Below are 23,957 nucleotides of genomic sequence, written 5' to 3' on the forward strand. Positions count from 1 at the left end.
AGGGACAGGAGGGTGTGAAAGAGGGCAATAGTAAGGTCATATGTTGAGAGAAGGAGAGATGGCACAGGGGAATACTCATTTCAGGAAACTAGGTACAGTGGGGCAAAAAAGTATTTAGTCAGCCACCAATTGTGCAAGTTCTCCCACTTAAAAAGATGAGAGAGGCCTGTCATTTTCATCATAGGTACACTTCAACTATGACAAACAAAACGAGAGAAAAAAAATCCAGAAAATCACATTGTAGGATTTTTAATGAATTTGTTTGCAAATTATGGTGGAAAATAAGTATTTGATCACCTACAAACAAGCAAGATTTTCTGGCTCTCACAGACCTTCTTTAAGAGGCTCCTCTGTCCTCCACTCGTTACCTGTATTAATGGCACCTGTTTGAACTTGTTATCAGTATAAAAGACCTGTCCACAACCTCAAACAGTCACACTCCAAACTTCACTATGGCCAAGACCAAAGAGCTGTCAAAGGACACCAGAAACAAAATTGTAGACCTGCACCAGGCTGGGAAGACTGAATCTGCAATAGGTAAGCAGCTTGGTTTGAAGAAATCAACTGTGGGAGCAATTATTAGGAAATGGAAGACATACAAGACCACTGATAATCTCCCTCGATCTGGGGCTCCACGCAAGATCTCACCCCGTGGGGTCAAAATGATCACAAGAACAGTGAGCAAAAATCCCAGAACCACACGGGGGGACCTAGTGAATGACCTGCAGAGAGCTGGGACCAAAGTAACAAAGCCTACCGTGAGGAACACACTACGCCGCCAGGGACTCAAATCCTGCAGTGCCAGACGTGTCCCCCTGCTTAAGCCAGTACATGTCCAGGCCCGTCTGAAGTTTGCTAGAGAGCATTTGGATGATCCAGAAGAAGATTGGGAGACTGTCATATGATCAGATGAAACTCAACTTGTCGTGTTTGGCGGACCAAGAATGCTGAGTTGCATCCAAAGAACACCATACCTACTGTGAAGCATGGGGGTGGAAACATCATGCTTTGGGGCTGTTTTTCTGCAAAGGGACCAGGACGACTGATCCGTGTAAAGGAAAGAATGAATGGGGCCATGTATCGTGGGATTTTGAGTGAAAACCTCCTTCCATCAGCAAGGACATTGAAGATGAAAGTTGGCTGGGTCTTTCAGCATGACAATGATCACAAACACACCGCCCGGGCAACGAAGGAGTGGCTTCGTAAGAACCATTTCAAGGTCCTGGAGAGGCCTAGCCAGTGTCCAGATCTCAACCCCATAGAAAATCTTTGGAGGGAGTTGAAAGTCCGTGTTGCCCAGCAACAGCCCCAAAACATCACTGCTCTAGAGGAGATCTGCATGGAGGAATGGGCCAAAATACCAGCAACAGTGTGTGAAAACCTTGTGAAGACTTACAGAAAACGTTTGACCTCTGTCATTGCCAACAAAGGGTATATAACAAAGTATTGAGATAAACTTTTGTTATTGACCAAATACTTATTTTCTTTGCTTCATACATATATATATATTTTTTTTTAATCAAAATGCCTTCTGGAACATGTCAGCTTTCATGTGCCTTAATAACAAAATGTGCATGCCATCTGTAAATACAAATAAAATGGTTAAATTACAAGCCTAGTTGGTTTAGCCACAAAAAAAATCCAGTAACCTTCCCGCTAGCCATGATTGGCTGACATAATGAGAGGGCTGGACATGCCGAGAGATGAGTTCGGATTGGTCTGCCATGTAGTAGGCTTCTGTTTATTTGAGTTTGTCAGTATGTGTAGTTAATACTGTCTAACGCAGCTTTAAAAAAAAAAACATATATTGTGTAGTGGAACTGCATAAGTGTTGCTCTCCACTTTCTGGAGGACCAAGTTTTGAAATCAGTGTAAGAGTATGATAGCTAAGAAGATGGACAAAACACCTGTCTCCGGATTACATCTTCAAAAGTGTCCACGGACCATTCCCACATTCTCAAAAATAGAAATATTGTTTAATTATTCCATTTTTTGATTATCCAAGTGTCTCTCTGTGTTCCACAGTTCCACAGAGGCAGCGTATTTTACGACCGCCATAAAACAGCAGACTTCCTGCTCTCCCCCTCTACGAGAGAGAGCACACTGTAGAGCGGACCCACTGTAACCTGATCCTTCAGATCGTCACAGGAGAGTTATGACAATGGCATCCGTGAGAGAGGGAAAATCGTCCATCCATGTATATGGGTAAGATAGTCTAGCTAGCTACATATTCAGATATTACACGTTTCCAAGTTAAAGTGTACTGTTAGCTAGCTAGCTAACATTACGTGTATGATCGGTGTCATAATATTATTCGTATCTCAGAGCCATTAGCTAGCATTGAACCTGGTTGGTTAGCTACCTGCAGTTTCATGCAGGGTAGTAACGTCATGAGTTGGAATCATGGTTCATTGTTTAGCTAGCTAGCTACATGTCTTAACGAAAGAAGTATGCATTTCAGTAGGGCGAGTAAAATGGTCAGTGAGCTGTTCTGTAATTTGTGTCTGGAAGTAGATAGCAAGCTAGCCAACTTTAGCCATTTAGATTGGGTGCTTCACTGCTGTTGTTAGGTCAGCTAGCTAATGTTACATGTATGATCTGTGAAGTAATATTATAAGTATCTCAGAGCCATTTGCTTTGCTAGTTATAGCCTAATGTTAGCTAGCTAACATTAAACCTTGTTGGTTTGCTACCTGCCTAATTGTTTAGGTAGCTAGCTAGCTACATGTCTTAAAAGATTCCACTATACAAGTAACCCTTTCAATAGAATGTTAATGAGGTCGCTGCAACAACTGCTGATAGACGTAGCTGGTAAAATCTCTCTGGCAATCTACTCCAATTTCAGAGCAGAGTCTCCTCTTTTATCCAATGTAAAAAACACAATTTCAAATGTTGCTACATAAGGCTGAATTGATCCGGTCTTTCACAGATGGTAATATGGGGGAAAGAGAGGTCACAAGTTGAGAGAAGGAGAGATGGAAGACAGATGGTAATATGGGGGAAAGAGAGGTCACAAGTTGAGAGAAGGAGAGCTGGCAGAGAGGAAGACAGATGGTAATATGGGGGAAAGAGAGGTCTCAAGTTGAGAGAAGGAAGACAGATGGTAATATGGGGGAAAGAGAGGTCTCAGGTTGAGAGAAGGAGAGCTGGCAGAGAGGAAGACAGATGGTAATATGGGGGAAAGAGAGGTCTCAAGTTGAGAGAAGGAGAGATGGAAGACAGATGGTAATATGGGGGAAAGAGAGGTCTCAGGTTGAGAGAAGGAGAGATGGCAGAGAGGATGACAGGTATGGGGGAAAGAGAGCAAAGGTGAGAACAACACTGGAGGGGGATTTTACTCCAACCCCCAACCCCCAAAAAAACTCTCACCAAAAAAGACATGCAAACACACATCACACACCCACAGTGTTACCTGAGAACAATACAAGTCACATCACACACCCACAGTGTTACCTGAGAACAATACAACTCACATCACACACCCACAGGGTTACCTGAGATCAATACAAGTCACATCTACACCCAAAGTGTTACCTCAGATCAATACAAGTCACATCACACACCCACAGTGTTACCTGAGAACAATACAAGTCAATTCACACACCCACAGTGTTACCTAAGAACAAAACAAGTCAATTCACACACCCACAGTGTTACCTAAGAACAAAACAAGTCAATTCACACACCCACAGTGTTACCTAAGAACAATACAAGTCATTTCACACGCGCACAGTGTTACCTAAAAACAAAACAAGCCAATTCACACGTGCACAGTGTTACCTAAGAACAATACAAGTCAATTCACACACCCACAGTGTTACCTAAGAACAAGACAAGTCAATTCACACACCCACAGTGTTACCTAAGAACAAAACAAGTCAATTCACACACCCACAGTGTTACCTAAGAACAAAACAAGTCAATTCACACACCCACAGTGTTACCTAAGAACAAAACAAGTCAATTCACACACCCACAGTGTTACCTAAGAACAAAACAAGTCATTTCACACGCGCACAGTGTTACCTAAGAACAGAACATGTGCATTCACACGCACACAGTGTTACCTAAGAACAAAACAAGTCATTTCACACGCGCACAGTGTTACCTAAAAACAAAACAAGTCAATTCACACACCCACAGTGTTACCTAAGAACAAAACAAGTCATTTCACATGCGCACAGTGTTACCTAAGAACAAAACAAGTCAATTCACACAACCACAGTGTTACCTAAGAACAAAACAAGTCATTTCACACGCGCACAGTGTTACCTAAGAACAATACAAGTCATTTCACACGCGCACAGTGTTAACTAAGAACAAAACAAGTCAATTCACACACCCACAGTGTTACCTAAGAACAAAACAAGTCAATTCACACACCCACAGTGTTACCTAAGAACAAAACAAGTCAATTCACACCCACAGTGTTACCTAAGAACAAAACAAGTCATTTCACACACCCACAGTGTTACCTAAGAACAAAACAAGTCAATTCACACACCCACAGTGTTACCTAAGAACAAAACAAGTCAATTCACACACCCACAGTGTTACCTAAGAACAAAACAAGTCAATTCACACACCCACAGTGTTACCTAAGAACAAAACAAGTCATTTCACACACCCACAGTGTTACCTAAGAACAAAACAAGTCAATTCACACACCCACAGTGTTACCTAAGAACAAAACAAGTCATTTCACACGCGCACAGTGTTACCTAAGAACAATACAAGTCAATTCACATACCCACAGTGTTACCTAAGAACAAAACAAGTCAATTCACACACCCACAGTGTTACCTAAGAACAAAACAAGTAATTTCACACACCCACAGTGTTACCTAAGAACAAAACAAGTCATTTCACACGCGCACAGTGTTACCTAAGAACAATACAAGTCATTTCACACGCGCACAGTGTTACCTGAGAACAATACAAGTCATGTCACACGCGCACAGTGTTACCTAAAAACAAAACAAGTCAATTCACACGCGCACAGTGTTACCTAAGAACAAAACAAGTCATTTCACACGCGCACAGTGTTACCTAAGAACAAAACAAGTCAATTCACACACCCACAGTGTTACCTAAGAACAAAACAAGTCATTTCACACGCGCACAGTTACCTAAGAACAAAACAAGTCATTTCACACACCCACAGTGTTACCTAAGAACAAAACAAGTCAATTCACACACCCACAGTGTTACCTAAGAACAAAACAAGTCATTTCACACACCCACAGTGTTACCTAAGAACAATACAAGTCAATTCACACACCCACAGTGTTACCTAAGAACAAAACAAGTCATTTCACACACCCACAGTGTTACCTAAGAACAAAACAAGTCATTTCACACGCGCACAGTGTTACCTAAGAACAATACAAGTCAATTCACACACCCTCAGTGTTACCTAAGAACAAAACAAGTCATTTCACACACCCACAGTGTTACCTAAGAACAAAACAAGTCATTTCACACGCGCACAGTGTTACCTAAGAACAAAGCAAGTCATTTCACACACCCACAGTGTTACCTAAGAACAATACAAGTCATTTCACACACCCACAGTGTTACCTAAGAACAAAACAAGTCATTTCACACACCCACAGTGTTACCTAAGAACAAAACAAGTCATTTCACACGCGCACAGTGTTACCTAAGAACAATACAAGTCATTTCACACGCGCACAGTGTTACCTGAGAACAATACAAGTCATTTCACACGCGCACAGTGTTACCTAAGAACAAAACAAGATAAACTTTCATTCTTTAAGGCTCTTCTCTGGATACTACTTTTCCTTTCTGTCTTTTAACTCACTCCCTCCATCGCTCTCTCGCTCTCTTCTATCGCACTCTATTCTCTCTCTCCTATCTCACTCTATCCTCTTTCTCTCTTCTATCTCACTCTATCCTCTTAATCTCTCTTCTATCTCACTCTCTCCTCTCTCACTCTTTTATCTCACTCTATCCTCTCTCTCAATCTCTCTTCTATCTCACTCTATGCTCTCTCTCTCTCTCTCTCCTATCTCACTCTCTCTCTCCTATCTCACTCTATTCTCTCTCTTCTATCTCACTCTCTTCTATCTCACTCTATCCTCTTAATCTCTCTTCTATCTCACTCTCTCCTCTCTCAATCTTTTATCTCACTCTCTCACTCTATCCTCTCTCTCAATTTCTCTTCTATCTCACTCTATCCTCTCTCTCTCTCCTATCTCACTCTATCTCTCCTATCTCACTCTCTCTCTCCTATCTCACTCTATCTTTCTCTCTCTCTCTTCTATCTCACATACTCCTCTCTCTCAATCTCTCTTCTTCCCTTCATTGGATATCTTGCTCCTGGAGGCTCCTGGCCAAGCGTATCAAAGGCCTTTTGCGCCACTGGGAACTTGAAAGCACAGCCACAGCCCTGACACAAGACTTGTAATTCTGCCCACAGTATTGACCAACAGGATGAAACGGCCTACAGTCTGAAAGCAGCACATTTCTTCCTCTCTCTCTCCCTTCCTTCTTTCCCTCTCTCTCTCTCCTCTCCCTCTACTCACTATGTTTTCTCTTCCTCTCTTTCTCCCTTCCTTCTCTCCCTCTCTCTCTCCTCTCCCTCTACTCACTATGTTTTCTCTTCCTCTCTCTCTCTCCCTTCCTTCTCTCTCTCTCTCTCTCCTCTCCCTCTACTCACTATGTTTCTCTTCCTCTCTCTCTCCCCTTCTCTCTCCCTTCCTTCTCTCCCTCTCTCTCTCTCCTCTCCCTCTACTCACTATGTTTTCTCTTCCTCTCTTTCTCCCTTCCTTCTCTCCCTCTCTCTCTCCTCTCCCTCTACTCACTATGTTTTCTCTTCCTCTCTTTCTCCCTTCCTTCTCTCCCTCTCTCTCTCCTCTCCCTCTACTCACTATGTTTTCTCTTCCTCTCTCTCTCTCCCTTCCTTCTCTCTCTCTCTCTCTCCTCTCCCTCTACTCACTATGTTTTCTCTTCCTCTCTCTCTCCCTTCCTTCTCTCACTCTCTCTCTCTCCTCTCCCTCTACTCACTATGTTTCTCTTCCTCTCTCTCTCCCTTCCTTCTCTCACTCTCTCTCTCTCCTCTCCCTCTACTCACTATGTTTTCTCTTCCTCTCTCTCTCCCCTTCCTTCTCTCACTCTCTCTCTCTCCTCTCCCTCTACTCACTATGTTTCTCTTCCTCTCTCTCTCCCCTTCTTTCTCCCTTCCTTCTCTCCCTCTCTCTCTCTCCTCTCCCTCTACTCACTATGTTTCTCTTCCTCTCTCTCTCCCCTTCTTTCTCCCTTCCTTCTCTCACTCTCTCTCTCTCCTCTCCCTCTACTCACTATGTTTCTCTTCCTCTCTCTCTCCCCTTCTTTCTCCCTTCCTTCTCTCCCTCTCTCTCTCTCCTCTCCCTCTACTCACTATGTTTCTCTTCCTCTCTCTCTCCCCTTCTTTCTCCCTTCCTTCTCTCACTCTCTCTCTCTCCTCTCCCTCTATTCACTATGTTTTCTCTTCCTCTCTCTCTCCCCTTCTCTCTCCCTTCCTTCTCTCTCTCTCTCTCTCTCTCTCCACTCACTCTTCTCTCTGTCCTCTCTCCCTCTTTCCTCTCTCTCCGTCTTTCCTCTCTCTCCACTCACTCTTTTCTCTGTCCTCTCTCCCTCTTTCCTCTCTCTCCACTCACTCTTCTCTCTGTCCTCTCTCTCTCCCCTTCTTTCTCCCTTCCTTCTCTCTCTCTCTCTCTCTCCTCTCCCTCTACTCACTATGTTTTCTCTTCCTCTCTCTCTCCCCTTCTTTCTCCCTTCCTTCTCTCCCTCTCTCTCTCTCCTCTCCCTCTACTCACTATGTTTTCTCTTCCTCTCTCTCTCCCTTCCTTCTCTCCCTCTCTCTCTCTCCTCTCCCTCTACTCACTATGTTTTCTCTTCCTCTCTCTCTCCCCTTCTTTCTCACCCTCTCTCTTTCCCTCTGTCTCTCTCCACTCACTCTTCTCTCTTTCCTCTCTCTCCAGTCACTCTTCTATCTGTCCTCTCTCCCTCTTTCCTCTCTCTCTCTCTCCACTCTCTCTCCACTCGCTCTTCTCTCTTTCCTCTCTCTCCCTCTTTCCTCTCTCTCCAGTCACTCTTCTCTCTGTCCTCTCTCCCTCTTTCCTCTCTCTCTCCCTCTTTCCTCTCTCTCTCTCCACTTGCTCTTCTCTCTTTCCTCTCTCTCCCTCTTTCCTCTCTCTCTCTCTCCATTCGCTCTTCTCTCTTTCCTCTCTCTCTCCCCACTCTCTTATTTCTCCTTAATTCATGTCTGCACGGTCTTCTCACTTTTACTTTGTATCCTCTCTTCCCCCATTTTTTAAATTGGTCCTTTTCCCTCTTTATCTCATTGTGCTTCTTCACCTTCCCTTTCCCTAATTTCTACTCGTCCTCTGCCTCCTTTCCCTCTGTTTGGGAATTGAATGTATAATCATCAGCATCTTCATAAGACTAGAATTGCTTTGGGAGGATGATTTGAAGAGGGAATTTCCCAAATAGCAACCAAAACAATGAAAATGTAATTACTATATGATTCATTAAATCTGATGAAACAATAATGACTTATTCAATCAGATAACGTTTATAAGGAAAGTATTGCTGTCCTATTCCCATCTGTTCCTCTATAAGTAATTTCATTGGAGTGGTTTTCTTCTCAGCTTGTTGAGTTGTGGCTTGGAGCCTTATTGGGGACATTTTTTTTGTTCCTACCAACTATGGGGATTTATCATTCTACTTCCTCTTAGAGTTAGGATAATAACTTAGCATCCCTGAGACAATATCCAGCCTGTAGAGTTATGATGCATCTAAAAGCCGGTCCTAGACCTCTCTCTCTCTCTCACACACACACACACACACACACACACACACACACACACACACACACACACACACACACACACACAAAACACACACACTAGCCCACATTACATCTGTGTGGACAGTTTGTGTACGCAAGCAAATATGTCAGTGTGTGTGTGTGTGTGTGTGTGTGTGTGTGTGTGTGTGTGTGTGTGTGTGTGTGTGTGTGTGCGTGCATGTCTGTGTGTGTGTGCCTGATTCCCCCCTCGATCCCCAGTACTGAACCAGAGACACTCACGTCTTTGAGGCAGCCCATGAAGTTGTTGCTGACGGGTGATCCGGGCAGGTCTGCAGTATTGGGACTCCCCCCAATGTAGAAGAAGTCATCTGATCCCAACATGGTATAGTCCTCCTGGGTATAACCAGTAGTGGTCAAAATACCATCCACTGATATGGTCACCTGGTACGGGCACGGCCCAACAGACACAGGTAGGTATAGAGGGATAGATAGATAGAGAGACAAAAAAGAGAGAGAAAGAGTAGAGGAGTGGAGTGGAGGAGGGGAAAGGAAAGGAAGAAGTTGGATTAAACACTGGCGGTAGGCGGGTCTGTCCCCTACGGTGGGACGTTACTCGTTAACGATTGGTTGCGTTTGTGCAGCTCAGAGGGGAGTCGCTCGGGAATGCAGTTGCTGGGGTTGACCACTGGGATGGCGCTGTTTTCACTCTCTAATAACAGGACTCAAGGGCATATTATTTTACCAATTTACAAACTGCACCACTGATAATATCCACACATTGTTAAATGCATGCCCTTGGAGGGTCAAACAACTGATAAACCTCAACGTTTGACTATTCTGTCTGCGTTCCCAGTTGAACATAACCTCAATCAAGAGAATCGGGGGATAAAAATAACTTTCTTTGAATATTTAATTGCCAAATGTCGCGTCTTTTGTGTGAGGTTCTGGGTGTGAGCGGCATCTTTGATCACTGACAGAGTGGAAACCACCAGGCTGTATCAAACAAACACCGCCAGAAGTCTGATGGAGGGGAGATACCGCCGACTGAGAAGAGAAACACGCCTTTGTTTTCCTTTCATGGAACGTAAAAAGGCGGCAACCGTCTGTTTTAAAGGCTCCCTCAGGCCCTTCGGGGGAAGATTGTCAGTTTTTGACAGAAAGGCACCAGGCACGTAGACATATTAATTCCCTCTGTCTACAGAACGTTAAGCTCTGAGTCTATTCATTAGTATTTCCAAGACACCAACATATCCTTCAGTGCATAGTCACTGTGAGTTGACCTTATCCTTCAGTGCATAGTCACTGTGAGTTGACCTTATCTTTCAGTGCATAGTCACTGTGAGTTGACCTTATCCTTCAGTGCATAGTCACTGTGAGTTGACCTTATCCTTCAGTGCATAGTCACTGTGAGTTGACCTTATCCTTCAGTGCATAGTCACTGTGAGTTGACCTTATCCTTCAGTGCATAGTCACTGTGAGTTGACCTTATCCTTCAGTGCATAGTCACTGTGAGTTGACCTTATCCTTCAGTGCATAGTCACTGTGAGTTGACCTTATCCTTCAGTGCATAGTCACTGTGAGTTGACCTTATCCTTCAGTGCATAGTCACTGTGAGTTGACCTTATCCTTCAGTGCATAGTCACTGTGAGTTGACCTTATCCTTCAGTGCATAGTCACTGTGAGTTGACCTTATCCTTCAGTGCATAGTCACTGTGAGTTGACCTTATCCTTCAGTGCATAGTCACTGTGAGTTGACCTTATCCTTCAGTGCATAGTCACTGTGAGTTGACCTTATCCTTCAGTGCATAGTCACTGTGAGTTGACCTTAATTTGATTTGAGATGAGAGGGGGACTCTTTAACATGTAACACCAGGCTCTGCCTTAGCTCCAATACTACTCAGGGTGGGGGAGGAAATCAGACATGAAATCTGTCCAATTGAAGTTACTACGCAGTGTGAATAGATAAAAAAATACCCCATTTGCCTTGTAACGGACTTATACATTATATGCAGTGTTTATAATTAAATGTCCAACCATTATAATAATGAATGTTTTGATGCCTGTTTTGACGACTGAGGAACACTGTAACTGTGTTTGCCAGGAGTTTTGTGGAAACAGATCAGTGTCTTGCCAAGTGACTCGATTTGGATCTGATACAGTCCGATACTAATTTAATTTTTAGTGTAATTAGACTAATAGTCCTGGCTGGAGTCGCTACGACGCTCTCCAATCTTTAATTTGACATCTGTTGGTCCACATACACACTGAACATCGCACAAACCAACAGCCCTGCTCTGGGTTACAATGAACAACATTACATTTCCACAGTACAAAAGCTACATACTGGGTGTATAGGTCGTTTGGGATGTACTGTACTTGTCCCTAATCCAGGCTGATTGGAGGTGGTAGAAAAACAGACAATTATTTTCTTCTTTATGTTCTCTTTTAATACAGTAGGGGAGAGTGGGGTAAGTTGAGCCAAAGGGGTAAGTTGAGCCACCCTTGTTTCTAGGAAACCATACACAAAATGAATAGTTTGACCAAATATTTAGGAAGAGGTCATCATTTAATGCAGTCTGTGAAGAAAGAAACCACATGGGAAATGTGGTAAACAAGTTAAGTAAAGAAAACAGATTTTCACAAAGTTCAATGTATTTATCGTGTTAGAGGTTTCATGATGCTTGTATCTCAACCAAAGTAGATACTTTTAAGATTGTTCTATACATCAGTTGGGATCTCTATAACCTTCAATATGAGGTCCTAAAGCTAGTATGAAAGCACATCCTTGTTTGCCTTGGGGTAAATTGAACCAATAGCCACGGGGTAAGTTAAGCCAATGGTAAGTTGAGCAAATTGAAGTGTTTTCTTCCCAGGTGTAATGCAAGGTATTATCGCTGGGATATAAGGTAACCACAAGGCCTATGTTAAAAAGTGTTTTTAAAAAGTACAAAGTGTTTGTTAGGTGTTAAGCGTGTGTTAACATATGCTTAAAATGGATGTGTTGAATTGTGTTTGGGAAATAAAGATGTACATGATTTTAAAAAAGGTAGTGGTAATTATTCATTCAGTACAGACATTTGTAGATGACTTAACTTACCCTGTCCTGCGGCTCAACTTACTTACTTACTTACTTACCCCATACCCAGTTAAGTTTAGCCAAAAGACCACTTTGTTTTGGACAAGCTACGTTTTTATAACTGTAATGTTTACATGCGTTCAGATATTTTCCATGGATACACAACGTCCTGAAATATATGTCAAATCAACTTAAAGTTTATTGGTCGCTAACACAGCTTTGCAGATGTTATCGCAGGTGCACTGAAATGGTTGTAGATAGGCATCACCAGCCTGAATTTAAACTAGATTACACATATCTACACACAATACCGCATAATGACAAAGTTATGTGTTTTTAGAAATGTTTGCTAATTTATTGAAAATTAAATACAGAAATCTAATTTACATAAGTATTCACACCCATATGCTATGAACCTCCAAATTGAGCTCAGGTGCATCCAATTTCCTTTTATCATCTTTCAGATGTCACTAGAACTTGATTGGAGTCCACCTGTGGGCAATTTAACTGTTTGGACATGATTTAGAAAGAAACACACCTGTCCATATAAACTCCCACAACTGACAGTGCAGAAACTATACCATGCAGTCCAAGGAACTGTCCGTAGATCTGAGACATCTATCTGGGGAAGTGTATGAAGACCATTTCCAAGAGCACAGTGGTCTCCATCAAAGAAATGGAACGACCCAGACTCTGCCTAGAGCTGGCCGTCTGACCAAATTGACCAACCGGTCAAGAAGGACATTGGTCAGGGAGGTCACCAAGAACCATTTGACAGAACTCCACAGTTCTTTGGCTGCAAGGAAGAATGGGAGTAAATCCCCAAATCCAGATGTGCAAAGCATATACAGACATACCAAAGATGACTCAAAGCTGATACAGACATACCCAAGATGACTCAAAGCTGATACAGACATACCCAAGATGACTCAAAGCTGATACAGACATACCCAAGACGACTCAAAGCTGATACAGACATACCCAAGATGACTCAAAGCTGATACAGACATACCCAAGATGACTCAAAGCTGTATTTGCCGCCAAAGGTGCTTCCACAAAGTATTGACTCGGGTGTGAATACTTATATAAATGAGATATTTCTGGTTTTCATTTTCAATAAATGTACAAACATTTTAAAAAACATGTTTTCATTTAGTTATTACGAGGTAGTGTGTGAGGGGAAAAAAAGCTAATTAACCAATTTTGAATAAAGGCTGTAAAAACAAAATGTGGAATAAATAAAGGTCTTTGAGTACTTTCTGAACGCACTGTATATCGATGTAGATATCTTTGTTAGAAATAATACTACATTTCCACTGAGGGAGTGATGCTGAATGTCAAAAATGGCTGAACTTAGCCTACCCACTCTCCCTTACCTGTAGGTTGATTTTGAGTATCTATTGAATCGGTTTTGTCGCTAGTTTCAAATATTCAACATTTTCTATCAATTGAGATGAATTGTAGCCTACGAAAAGGGAACATACATTACATTGTGGTCTGTAAAACATTTTAGATCAAAATATTTCTTCAGCAATGTTTACCAATCAAATACTTTAGACATCTACAAACAGACAACTCAATGTTCTGGCAAACGACTGGTTTATAATAACAGTTTTCCCTCATCGAAATCAATAACAGACCAGTTGAGTACCAAACTGTGAATACCAAACAAGCAAAAAATCGATTTCCATTCAACTTTTCTAACTTCACCAACACTTCATAAAACATTTATACAAATATGCCTGAGTTGAAAGTGAAAACCATGATGCCTTGTTCTTTTGAGGTCCTGAAAAGAGCCCTGACAACAACTGCACTCCAAATGTCTCGTCCCCTGCAGAGCGCTCGGCTAGTCCTTTTTATTTTTATTTTTTACGTACTTCCCTCGAAACAGGGCAACCCATTTTTATGTCTGCTGTCACTACTTGAGGAGAATATATAGAGGTCAGTTTTGGTTATAGGAGACGTGGAAGAGGAGGTGGTGGAGGTGGAGTTGGGCACATCCCTGGTCTTCCTGGGGATGCAGGGCTGTCGATATGTTCGCCTGAGGGCAACGGCTCTGGAGGGGGAGGGGTCCTGTGGGGGGAGGAGACTGAGGGGGGAGAAGGGAGGAGGGTCAATGTTACCGGCTATCAGTCTTTCGAGAAGAATCATAGCCCAATTGGGCCAATTGATTCCAACACAGGGGGTTGGTTGGTGGAACCTTAATAGGAGAGGACGGGCTTGTGGTAATGGTTGGAGCAGAATAAGTGAAATGGTATCAAATACATCAAACACATGGTTTCCATGGTTTCCATGTGTTTGATGCCATTCCATTTGCGCTGCTCCAGCATTATTATGAGCCATCCTCCCCTTAGCAGCCTCCACTGGATTCCAAGTACGAGTGAGTTTGACACAAAAAAACAGAGATCCATCGCAATTGAGTTCTCACTCCACGAACAACACAACCTCTTCTTGGCTGTTAGTTGAACCCATTTCCGGGACAGAATAAGATACGAACTGCAGCAATTAAGGCAGTTTTGGCAGCGGGCCCTGTGTGTTTAGCTGTGTGGTGTTTGTCGGTGTAGCGCTACGGTAGCCTGGCACTGGGTCCAGTAGTTAGCATCATTAGAGGGCCGTTAATGGAGGGAGCGTCAGCCAGCTGCCAGCCACCTGTGAGGATCACAGCTGAAAGAGGAATATAGGAGATTAGCACTGGTTTTAGCCCCATCTCTCTCTCTTTCTCGTCCTCTCTCACCGTTTTGCCTGCCCCTCTGTATTCAGAGCCTCTCAGATCACCCATTCATGCAAGAAAAAGTAACAAGAGGTAGTTAACGTTGTCGTCTCCATTTAACTATGTTTATAAAAAATACTGTTTCCTGGCAATATACCTACATGTGTTATGCTGTTAATTGTTCCAAGTTGGTTACCTCAATTTGTCCATGTGATAAGATATACAGTTGAATCAAGGGAACTGGCTTTTGGCCAGAGCAAATTTCTACACAATTTTAAGGGCGGTACTGGAGGTATTGCCTCAGTCTTCAGCTTAACAGAATATTATTGTTTGGCTTGATGTTGCTTGTGGTTGCATCATCAACCATTGGTCGTCATCATTAATTTGCCTGAGACTAACTGGTGATGACATCACAGCTAGCTGCTGGTTCAAAACATTTTAAATACTACTAGAGAGTATGTGCCTGGATATTTCTCTTGGGCCTTTCTTAGTTTGTATCTCCGATTGTCCATTTGTCTGGAATCCAACAGCTCTTTCATACACAGTGTAGTCAGCCCCTCCTCTCTGCCTGACCTAAAAGGAGATGGAAAATTCAGCATCGTCACAAGCACTTCCTGTACTCACCACCTGTCATGTAACCTGTCACTATCTCCCTCACCACCTGCCTCAGACAAACACACACAATGTTGTGCATGTAAACACAAACAGTTGAAGTCAGAAGTTTACATACACTTAGGTTGGAGTCATTAAAACTCGTTTTTCAACCACTCCACAAATGTCTTGTTAACAAACTATAGTTTTGGCAAGTCGGTTAGGACATCTACTTTGTGCATGTCGCAAGTAATTTTTCCAACAATTGTTTACAGACAGATTATTTCACTTATAATTCATTGTATCACAATTCCAGTGGGTCAGAAGGTTACATACACCTGTGTACATGTGGATGTATTTCAAGGCCTACCTTCAAACTCAGTGCCTCTTTGCTTGACATCATGGGAAAATCAAAAGAAATCAGCCAAGACCTCAGAAAAACAATTGTAGACCTCCACAAGTCTGGTTCATCCTTGGGAGCAATTTCCAAATACCTGAAGGTACCACATTCATCTGTACAAACAAAAGTACGCTAGTATAAACACCATGGGACCACGCAGCCATCATACCCCTCAGGAAGGAGACACATTCTGTCTCCTAGAGATGAACGTACTTTGGTGTGAAAAGTGCAAATCAATCCCAGAACAGCAGCAAAGGACCTTGAGAAGATACTGGAGGAAACAGGTACAAAATTATCTATATCCACAGTAAAACGTGTCCTATATAGACATAACCTGAAATGCCGCTCAGCAAGGAAGAAGCCACTGCTCCAAAACTGCCGTAAAAAATTTGTGGGCAGAACTGAAAAAGCGTGTGTGAGTAAGGAGGCCTACAAATCTGATTCAGTTACACCAGCTCTGTCAGGAGGAATGGGCCAAAATTCACTCAACTTATTGTGGGAAGCTTGTGGAAGGCTACCTGAAACGTTTGACCCAAGTTAAACCATTTAAAGGCAATGCTACCGAATACTAATTGAGTGTATGTAAACTTCTGACCCACTTTTCCCACTGGGAAAAATAAAAGCTGAAATAAATCATTCTCTCTACTAGTATTCAGACATTTCATATTCTTAAAATGGTGGTTATCCTAACTGACCTAAGACAGGGAATTTTTACTAGGGTTAAATGTCAGGAATTGTGAAAAACTGAGTTTAAATGTATTTGGCTAAGGTGTGTGTAAACTTCCGACTTCAACTGTACCATACACACAAAGACACACACACCGTCTCATCCAAGCTTGGCCTTGTTCGAATGACTCTCTGGTGATTGACGTTTGCTGTGTCCTCGTTAAAGGATCAATAACATCTCAATTTCACTTTTTAAAGGCCGAAACCCCATCATGAAAGACTAACCTGCCTTCACCTGACTACCCATCATGAAAGACTAACCTGCCTTCACCTGACTACCCATCATGAAAGACTAACCTGTCTTCAGCAGACTACCCATCATGAAAGACTAACCTGTCTTCAGCTGACTACCCATCATGAAAGACTAACCTGTCTTCACCTGACTACCCATCATGAAAGACTTCACCTGACTACCCATAATGAAAGACTAACCTGTCTTCACCTGACTACCCATCATGAAAGTCTAACCTGCCTTCACCTGACTACCCATCATGAAAGACTAACCTGCCTTCACCTGACTACTCATCATGAAAGTCTTTCTAAGAATCTTTGTTGTGTGACATGCCAAGCCTTGTTCGGATGAGATATTGATGATGTTTTATACTGAGCCAGAGAATGAAACAATCCTATTAGATGAATGGAGCGCCAGTCAAAGGCAGCACATTTTCTCAAAGTGCTGCCAGACATATACAGTGCCTTGCGAAAGTATTCGGCCCCCTTGAACTTTGCGACCTTTTGCCACATTTCAGGCTTCAAACATAAAGATATAAAACTGTATTTTTTTGTGAAGAATCAACAACAAGTGGGACACAATCATGAAGTGGAACGACATTTATTGGATATTTCAAACTTTTTTAACAAATCAAAAACTGAAAAATTGGGCGTGCAAAATTATTCAGCCCCTTTACTTTCAGTGCAGCCAACTCTCCCCAGAAATTCAGTGAGGATCTCTGAATGATCCAATGTTGACCTAAATGACTAATGAGGATAAATACAATCCACCTGTGTGTAATCAAGTCTCCGTATAAATGCACCTGCACTGTGATAGTCTCAGAGGTCCGTTAAAAGCGCAGAGAGCATCATGAAGAACAAGGAACACACCAGGCAGGTCCAAGATACTGTTGTGAAGAAGTTTAAAGCCGGATTTGGATACAAAAAGATTTCCCAAGCTTTAAACATCCCAAGGAGCACTGTGCAAGCGATAATATTGAAATGGAAGGAGTATCAGACCACTGCAAATCTACCAAGACCTGGCCGTCCCTCTAAACTTTCAGCTCATACAAGGAGAAGACTGATCAGAGATGCAGCCAAGAGGCCCATTATCACTCTGGATGAACTGCAGAGATCTACAGCTGAGGTGGGAGACTCTGTCCATAGGACAACAATCAGTCGTATATTGCACAAATCTGGCCTTTATGGAAGAGTGGCAAGAAGAAAGCCATTTCTTAAAGATATCCATAAAAAGTGTCGTTTAAAGTTTGCCACAAGCCACCTGGGAGACACACCAAACATGTGGAAGAAGGTGCTCTGGTCAGATGAAACCAAAATTGAACTTTTTGGCAACAATGCAAAACGTTATGTTTGGCGTAAAAGCAACACAGCTGAACACACCATCCCCACTGTCAAACATGGTGGTGGCAGCATCATGGTTTGGGCCTGCTTTTCTTCAGCAGGGACAGGGAAGATGGTTAAAATTGATGGGAAGATGGATGGAGCCAAATACAGGACCATTCTGGAAGAAAACCTGATGGAGTCTGCAAAAGACCTGAGACTGGGACGGAGATTTGTCTTCCAACAAGACAATGATCCAAAACATAAAGCAAAATCTACAATGGAATGGTTCAAAAATAAACATATCCAGGTGTTAGAATGGCCAAGTCAAAGTCCAGACCTGAATCCAATCGAGAATCTGTGGAAAGAACTGAAAACTGCTGTTCACAAATGCTCTCCATCCAACCTCACTGAGCTCGAGCTGTTTTGCAAGGAGGAATGGGAAAAAAAGTCAGTCTCTCGATGTGCAAAACTGATAGAGACATACCCCAAGCGACTTACAGCTGTAATCGCAGCAAAAGGTGGCGCTACAAAGTATTAACTTAAGGGGGCTGAATCAGTTTTTGATTTGTTAAAAAAGTTTGAAATATCCAATAAATGTCGTTCCACTTCATGATTGTGTCCCACTTGTTGTTGATTCTTCACAAAAAAATACAGTTTTATATCTTTATGTTTGAAGCCTGAAATGTGGCAAAAGGTCGCAAAGTTCAAGGGGGCCGAATACTTTCGCAAGGCACTGTAACTAGGTGGCTAACACTTCTAGAGCCCTTTACTTTGAACAAGGCCCAAGACATTTTGTGCCGGCGCCAGCATTACATGGTAAAGCCTATTCGTTTAACACATACGAGGTCTGGATCATGTCCTCATGGCTGCAACACTTTATGGGCTACAAGCCTGACATTGGAGGCTTTGGAGGTAACACCTGGCACGAGACAGGATATGTCAAGGCAACAGTGACTACAAGGTAATACCACTAAGATCACATGTGGATCAAGAACACAGGCTGAGGATGAGAGAGGCGGGGGCTTTGTTAAGAGTTCTATTGACTCTTGGGCTTGGGCTTTTTCTCTCTGTCAACATGAAAGGATTCTATCCAGATCATAGCCAATGATAATCCATTATCCTGTGTGTGCTGGGTCAGTGAACCAATCCAAGTCGCTTAAACCTATATGCTCTAATCCGTGATACATATTGTATGATCATGGTTTCTTCATGCTGAAGAGGGCAGAATCAGTGAAGCCAATTCCTCAGAGCTGCACCATAAGCTATTGCCTTTTTACCATTGATTTCTGAAAAAGCAGACAATGCACTCTTAATAATGGTTAAATGGAGTGGGTCGTTCTATTTATTTAAATGTATTTTATTTTAATCTAATATAAACGAGTAAATGATACATCATCCTAAAATGTTAACACAGATTTGGTGCAATGTTTAGTGTAGTTATCCTTCTGAAGTGTAGCAGGGCACCTTTCCATCAGTGCATCAGGCTTACATTTCCTCACGTATCCCATTGTAAGAGACCAAAAGGAATGTCCAGTGTTGATGAGTCTGATGACAATGGAAGTGGATCTGGGAGATGTAATGAAAGGTTGCATCTTGAAGTTTGTGATGGTGGGAAATTGGCTGTTTTCACTTCAGTTGCTCAGCCAGTGTTATTTTTGACACACCGTAACGTGTGAGGGAAATTACACTGGTTTACATGCAGAAAGGGTTTGAAGGACTCTGGGATAAAGCATGTAAAACCAGGTCATATCCACAGCTATGCACGGAGCATGCTATAGGACCATTTTTGGCAACCTTTGTTTCAGCCTCAGTTGTATCACGCCCTTAAATATTCAACTATCATTGCCGTCTATTTGATGATTAGTGGAATATGTGTGTGCTTGCAGGGCTGGAACAAATGCATGCCCACCCTGCAAGCTAGATAAGAGGTCAGATAAATATGCCATCCAGCTATGAATTTTGGATTTGATGACGCTGCAAAGTTTCACCCGCATTTGGTAAAAGTTTCCATCTTGTTGCCACGGGACCAAAGTGACGCATTCTGGGAGAAACGTATCACCTTGTCAGCCAAGATATAATGATATCATATTGGTGTACTGGAACCAGGGCCATTTCTGACCCTCTTTTATTTACCTTAAATGTGCCCTGACAGCTCATTCCTTCTCGTGCCAAACCAACTGTGCTCCTCAGCACCGAATATATTATATGTAACGTCGTCAAGAAGACAATAGTAGCGCTACACCCGCCTTTCTATTTAACTCGACAATAGACTGAGCGCTATGTAATTGATTCCTATTACAACATCGTAATTCCCCTCAAAACATGGCATGCAGCTCCAGCTCAGTGAGCAAATAGTCTGGGTATCAATGGAATACGGAGACTCACAGTGCCTTCGGAAAGTATTCAGACCCCTTTACTTTTTCCACATTTTGTTAGGTTACTGCCTATTTCTAAACGTGATCAAATAGTTTTTTTCCCCTCAACAATATACACACAATACCCCATTATGACAAAGCAAAAACACTTTTTTAGAAATGTTTGCTAATTTATAAAAAAAATAAATGTCAAATTTACATAAGCATAACACCCTTTACTCAGTACTTTGTTGAAGTACCTTTAGCAGCAATTAAAGCCTTGAGTCTTCTTGGGTATGATGCTACAAGCTTGGCACATGTGCATTTGGGGGGTTTCTCCCCTTCTTCTCTGCAGATCCTCTCAAGCTCTGTCAGGTTGGATGGACAGCGTCGCTGCACAGCCATTTTCAGGTCTCTCCAGAGATGTTCGATCGGGTTCAAGTCCAGGCTCTGTCTGGGCCACTCAAGGACATTCAGAGACTTGTCCCAAAGCCCCTCCTGTGTTGTCTTGGCTGTGTAGGGTCATTGTCCTTTTGGAAGGGGAACCTGCGCCCCAGTCTGAGGTCCTGAGCACTCTGGAGCAGGTTCTATACAAGGATCTCTCTGTACTTTGCTCCGATAATTTTTGTCTCGACCCTGACTAGTCTCCCAGACCATGCTGTTGAAAAACACCCCCACAGCATGGCTGCCACCACCAGGCTTCACCGTAGGTTTCCTCCAAACGTGATGCTTGTCATTCAGGCCAAAGAGTTGAATATTGGTTTCATCAGACCAGAGAATCTTGTTTCTCATGGTCTGAGAGTCCTTTAGGTGCCTTTTGGCAAACTCCAAGCGGGATGTCATGTGCCTTTTACTGAGGAGTGGCTTCCATCTGGCCACTCTACCATTAAGGCCTGATTGGTGGAGTGCTGCAGAGATGGTTGTCTTTCTGAAAGAATTTCCCATCTCCACAGAGCAACTAAAGAGCTCTGTCAGAGTGACCATCGGGTTCTTGGTCACCTCCCTGACCAAAGCCCTTCTCCCCTGATTGCTCAGTTTGGCCTGGCAGCCAGCCCTAGGAAGAATCTTGGTGGTTCCAAACTTCTTCCATTTAAGGATGATGGAGGCCACTGTGTTCTTGAGGACCTTCAATGCTGCAGACATTTGTTACACTTCCCCAGATCTGTGTCTCAACACAATCCTGTCTCTGAACTCTACAGACAATTCCTTCAACCTCATGGCTTGCTTTTTGCTCTGACATGCACTGTCAACAGTGGGATCTTGCGTAGACAGGTGTATGCCTTTCCAAATCATGTCCAAACAATTGAATTTACCACAAGTGGACTCCAATCAAGTTGTAGCGACATCTCAAGGATGATCAAAAGAAACAGGATGCACCTGAGCTCAATTTCGAGTCTCATAGCAAAGAGTCTGAATACTTACATATGTAAATGTATTACTGTTTTACATATTTTTTACGTAACAGAATGTGGAAAAAGTAAATTGTCTAAATACTTTCCGAAAGCACTGTATATAAATCACAAAATCCCTGTGCAGGTGATAAACAGAGTTTCATTATGCTTCTCTGCAGCGTAGCTGGGTTTTCTGATCTGAGCATTGATGCGCTGACTTGTTCTCTGGACAAATCTCATTGCTGCTCAATCCATCGCTTGCTGTCATTAAAAATGAGCAATTAAGGCTTCGTTTACCTAACATTTATTGCGGAATAGCTCAAGCTCATTGTACACTTTATCATACTGAGATGCCAAAAAGTATTCATATATTTTCTAAACCGATGGTGTAATCAATATGTCACATAATGTAGGATACCAATAAAGTAACATATTGAGAGTAAGAAGCTATAGAGGTACAGGATTGAATTCATCCGAGTCAATTTTGTGTGAGATTCTCACAATCTGGCACATGCGCAAGCAGACACACACACACACACACACACACACACACACACACACAGAGAGAGACCACCTATTCCCAAACCTCATTACAGGACACAGCCAACTTAAATCCATCAAAAGTGCTGTTGATGTTAATCACCCAGCATCAGTGAACCAAACACAATCAGTGAAAAAAACACTGTCAGTGAACCAAATACCATCAGTGAACCAAACACAATCAGTGAAAAAAACACCGTCAGTGAACCAAATACCATCAGTGAACCACAACACCGTCAGTGAACCAAATACCATCAGTGAACCACAACACCGTCAGTGAACCTAACACCGTCAGTGAACCACAACACCGTCAGTGAACCACAACACCGTCAGTGAACCACAACACCGTCAGTGAACCACAACACCGTCAGTGAACCACAACACCGTCAGTGAACCACAACACCGTCAGTGAACCACAACACCGTCAGTGAACCACAACACCGTCAGTGAACCTAACACCGTCAGTGAACCACAACACCGTCAGTGAACCACAACACCGTCAGTGAACCTAACACCGTCAGTGAACCACAACACCGTCAGTGAACCACAACACCGTCAGTGAACCTAACACCGTCAGTGAACCACAACACCGTCAGTGAACCACAACACCGTCAGTGAACCACAACACCGTCAGTGAACCTAACACCGTCAGTGAACCACAACACCGTCAGTGAACCACAACACCGTCAGTGAACCTAACACCGTCAGTGAACCACAACACCGTCAGTGAACCACAACACCGTCAGTGAACCACAACACCGTCAGTGAACCTAACACCGTCAGTGAACCACAACACCGTCAGTGAACCTAACACCGTCAGTGAACCACAACACCGTCAGTGAACCACAACACCATCATTGAACCAAATACCATCAGTGAACCACAACACCGTCAGTGAACCTAACACCGTCAGTGAACCACAACACCGTCAGTGAACCACACACATCAGCAAACCAAACACCATCAGTGAAACAAACACCTTCAGCGAACCAAACACCATCAGCGAACCAAACACCATCAGTGAACCACAACACCATCAGTGAACCAAAAACCATCAGCAAACCAAACACCATGTGAACCACACAGCGTTACTGAACCAAACACCAGTGAACCAAACATCATCCGTAAACCACACACATCAGCAAACCAAACACCATCAGTAAACCAAACACCGTCAGTGAACCAAACACCATCAGTGAACCACAACACGTCAGTGAACCACAACACCGTCCGTGAACCTAACTCTGTCAGTGAAAATAACACCATCAGTGAACCACAACACCGTCAGTGAACCACAACACCGTTAGAGTTCCAAACACAATCAGTGAACCACAACACCGTTAGAGTTCCAAACACAATCAGTGAACCACAACACGTCAGTGAACCACAACACCGTTAGAGTTCCAAACACCGTCCGTGAACCTAACTCTGTCAGTGAAAATAACACCATCAGTGAACCTAACACCGTTAGTGAACCTAACACTGTCAGTGAACCAAACACCATCAGTGAACCACACAGCGTTATTGAACCAAACACCAGTGAACCAAACACCATCAGTGAACCATAACACCGTCAGTGAACCTCAACACATTCAGTGAACCACAACACCGTCAGTGAACCACAACACCATCAGTGAACCTAACACCGTCAGTGAACCACAACACCATCAGGAACCACACAGAGTTATTGAACCAAACATCAGTGAACCACAACACCGTCAGTGAACCTAACACCGTCAGTGAACCACAACACCGTCAGTGAACCAAACACCATCAGTGAACCAAACACTGTCAGTGAAC

The 23,957-nt window shown here is 42.9% G+C and overlaps 1 protein-coding gene across 4 annotated transcripts in view; it reads right to left on the bottom strand.

The window, feature by feature from the left end:
• Window positions 1–23,957, bottom strand: part of LOC110500696 (neurexin-2) — a 1,070,834-nt gene that overhangs the window by 532,464 nt on the left and 514,413 nt on the right. For all 4 annotated transcript variants that reach the window (XM_036958142.1, XM_036958143.1, XM_036958144.1 and 1 more), the window contains one exon: window positions 9,095–9,256. In XM_036958142.1, the coding sequence (XP_036814037.1) occupies window positions 9,095–9,256 (162 nt within the window). The remainder of the gene's footprint in view (window positions 1–9,094; window positions 9,257–23,957) is intronic.

The sequence above is a fragment of the Oncorhynchus mykiss genome, chromosome 21 (genome assembly GCF_013265735.2).
Source record: "Oncorhynchus mykiss isolate Arlee chromosome 21, USDA_OmykA_1.1, whole genome shotgun sequence".
NCBI lineage: Eukaryota > Metazoa > Chordata > Actinopteri > Salmoniformes > Salmonidae > Oncorhynchus > Oncorhynchus mykiss.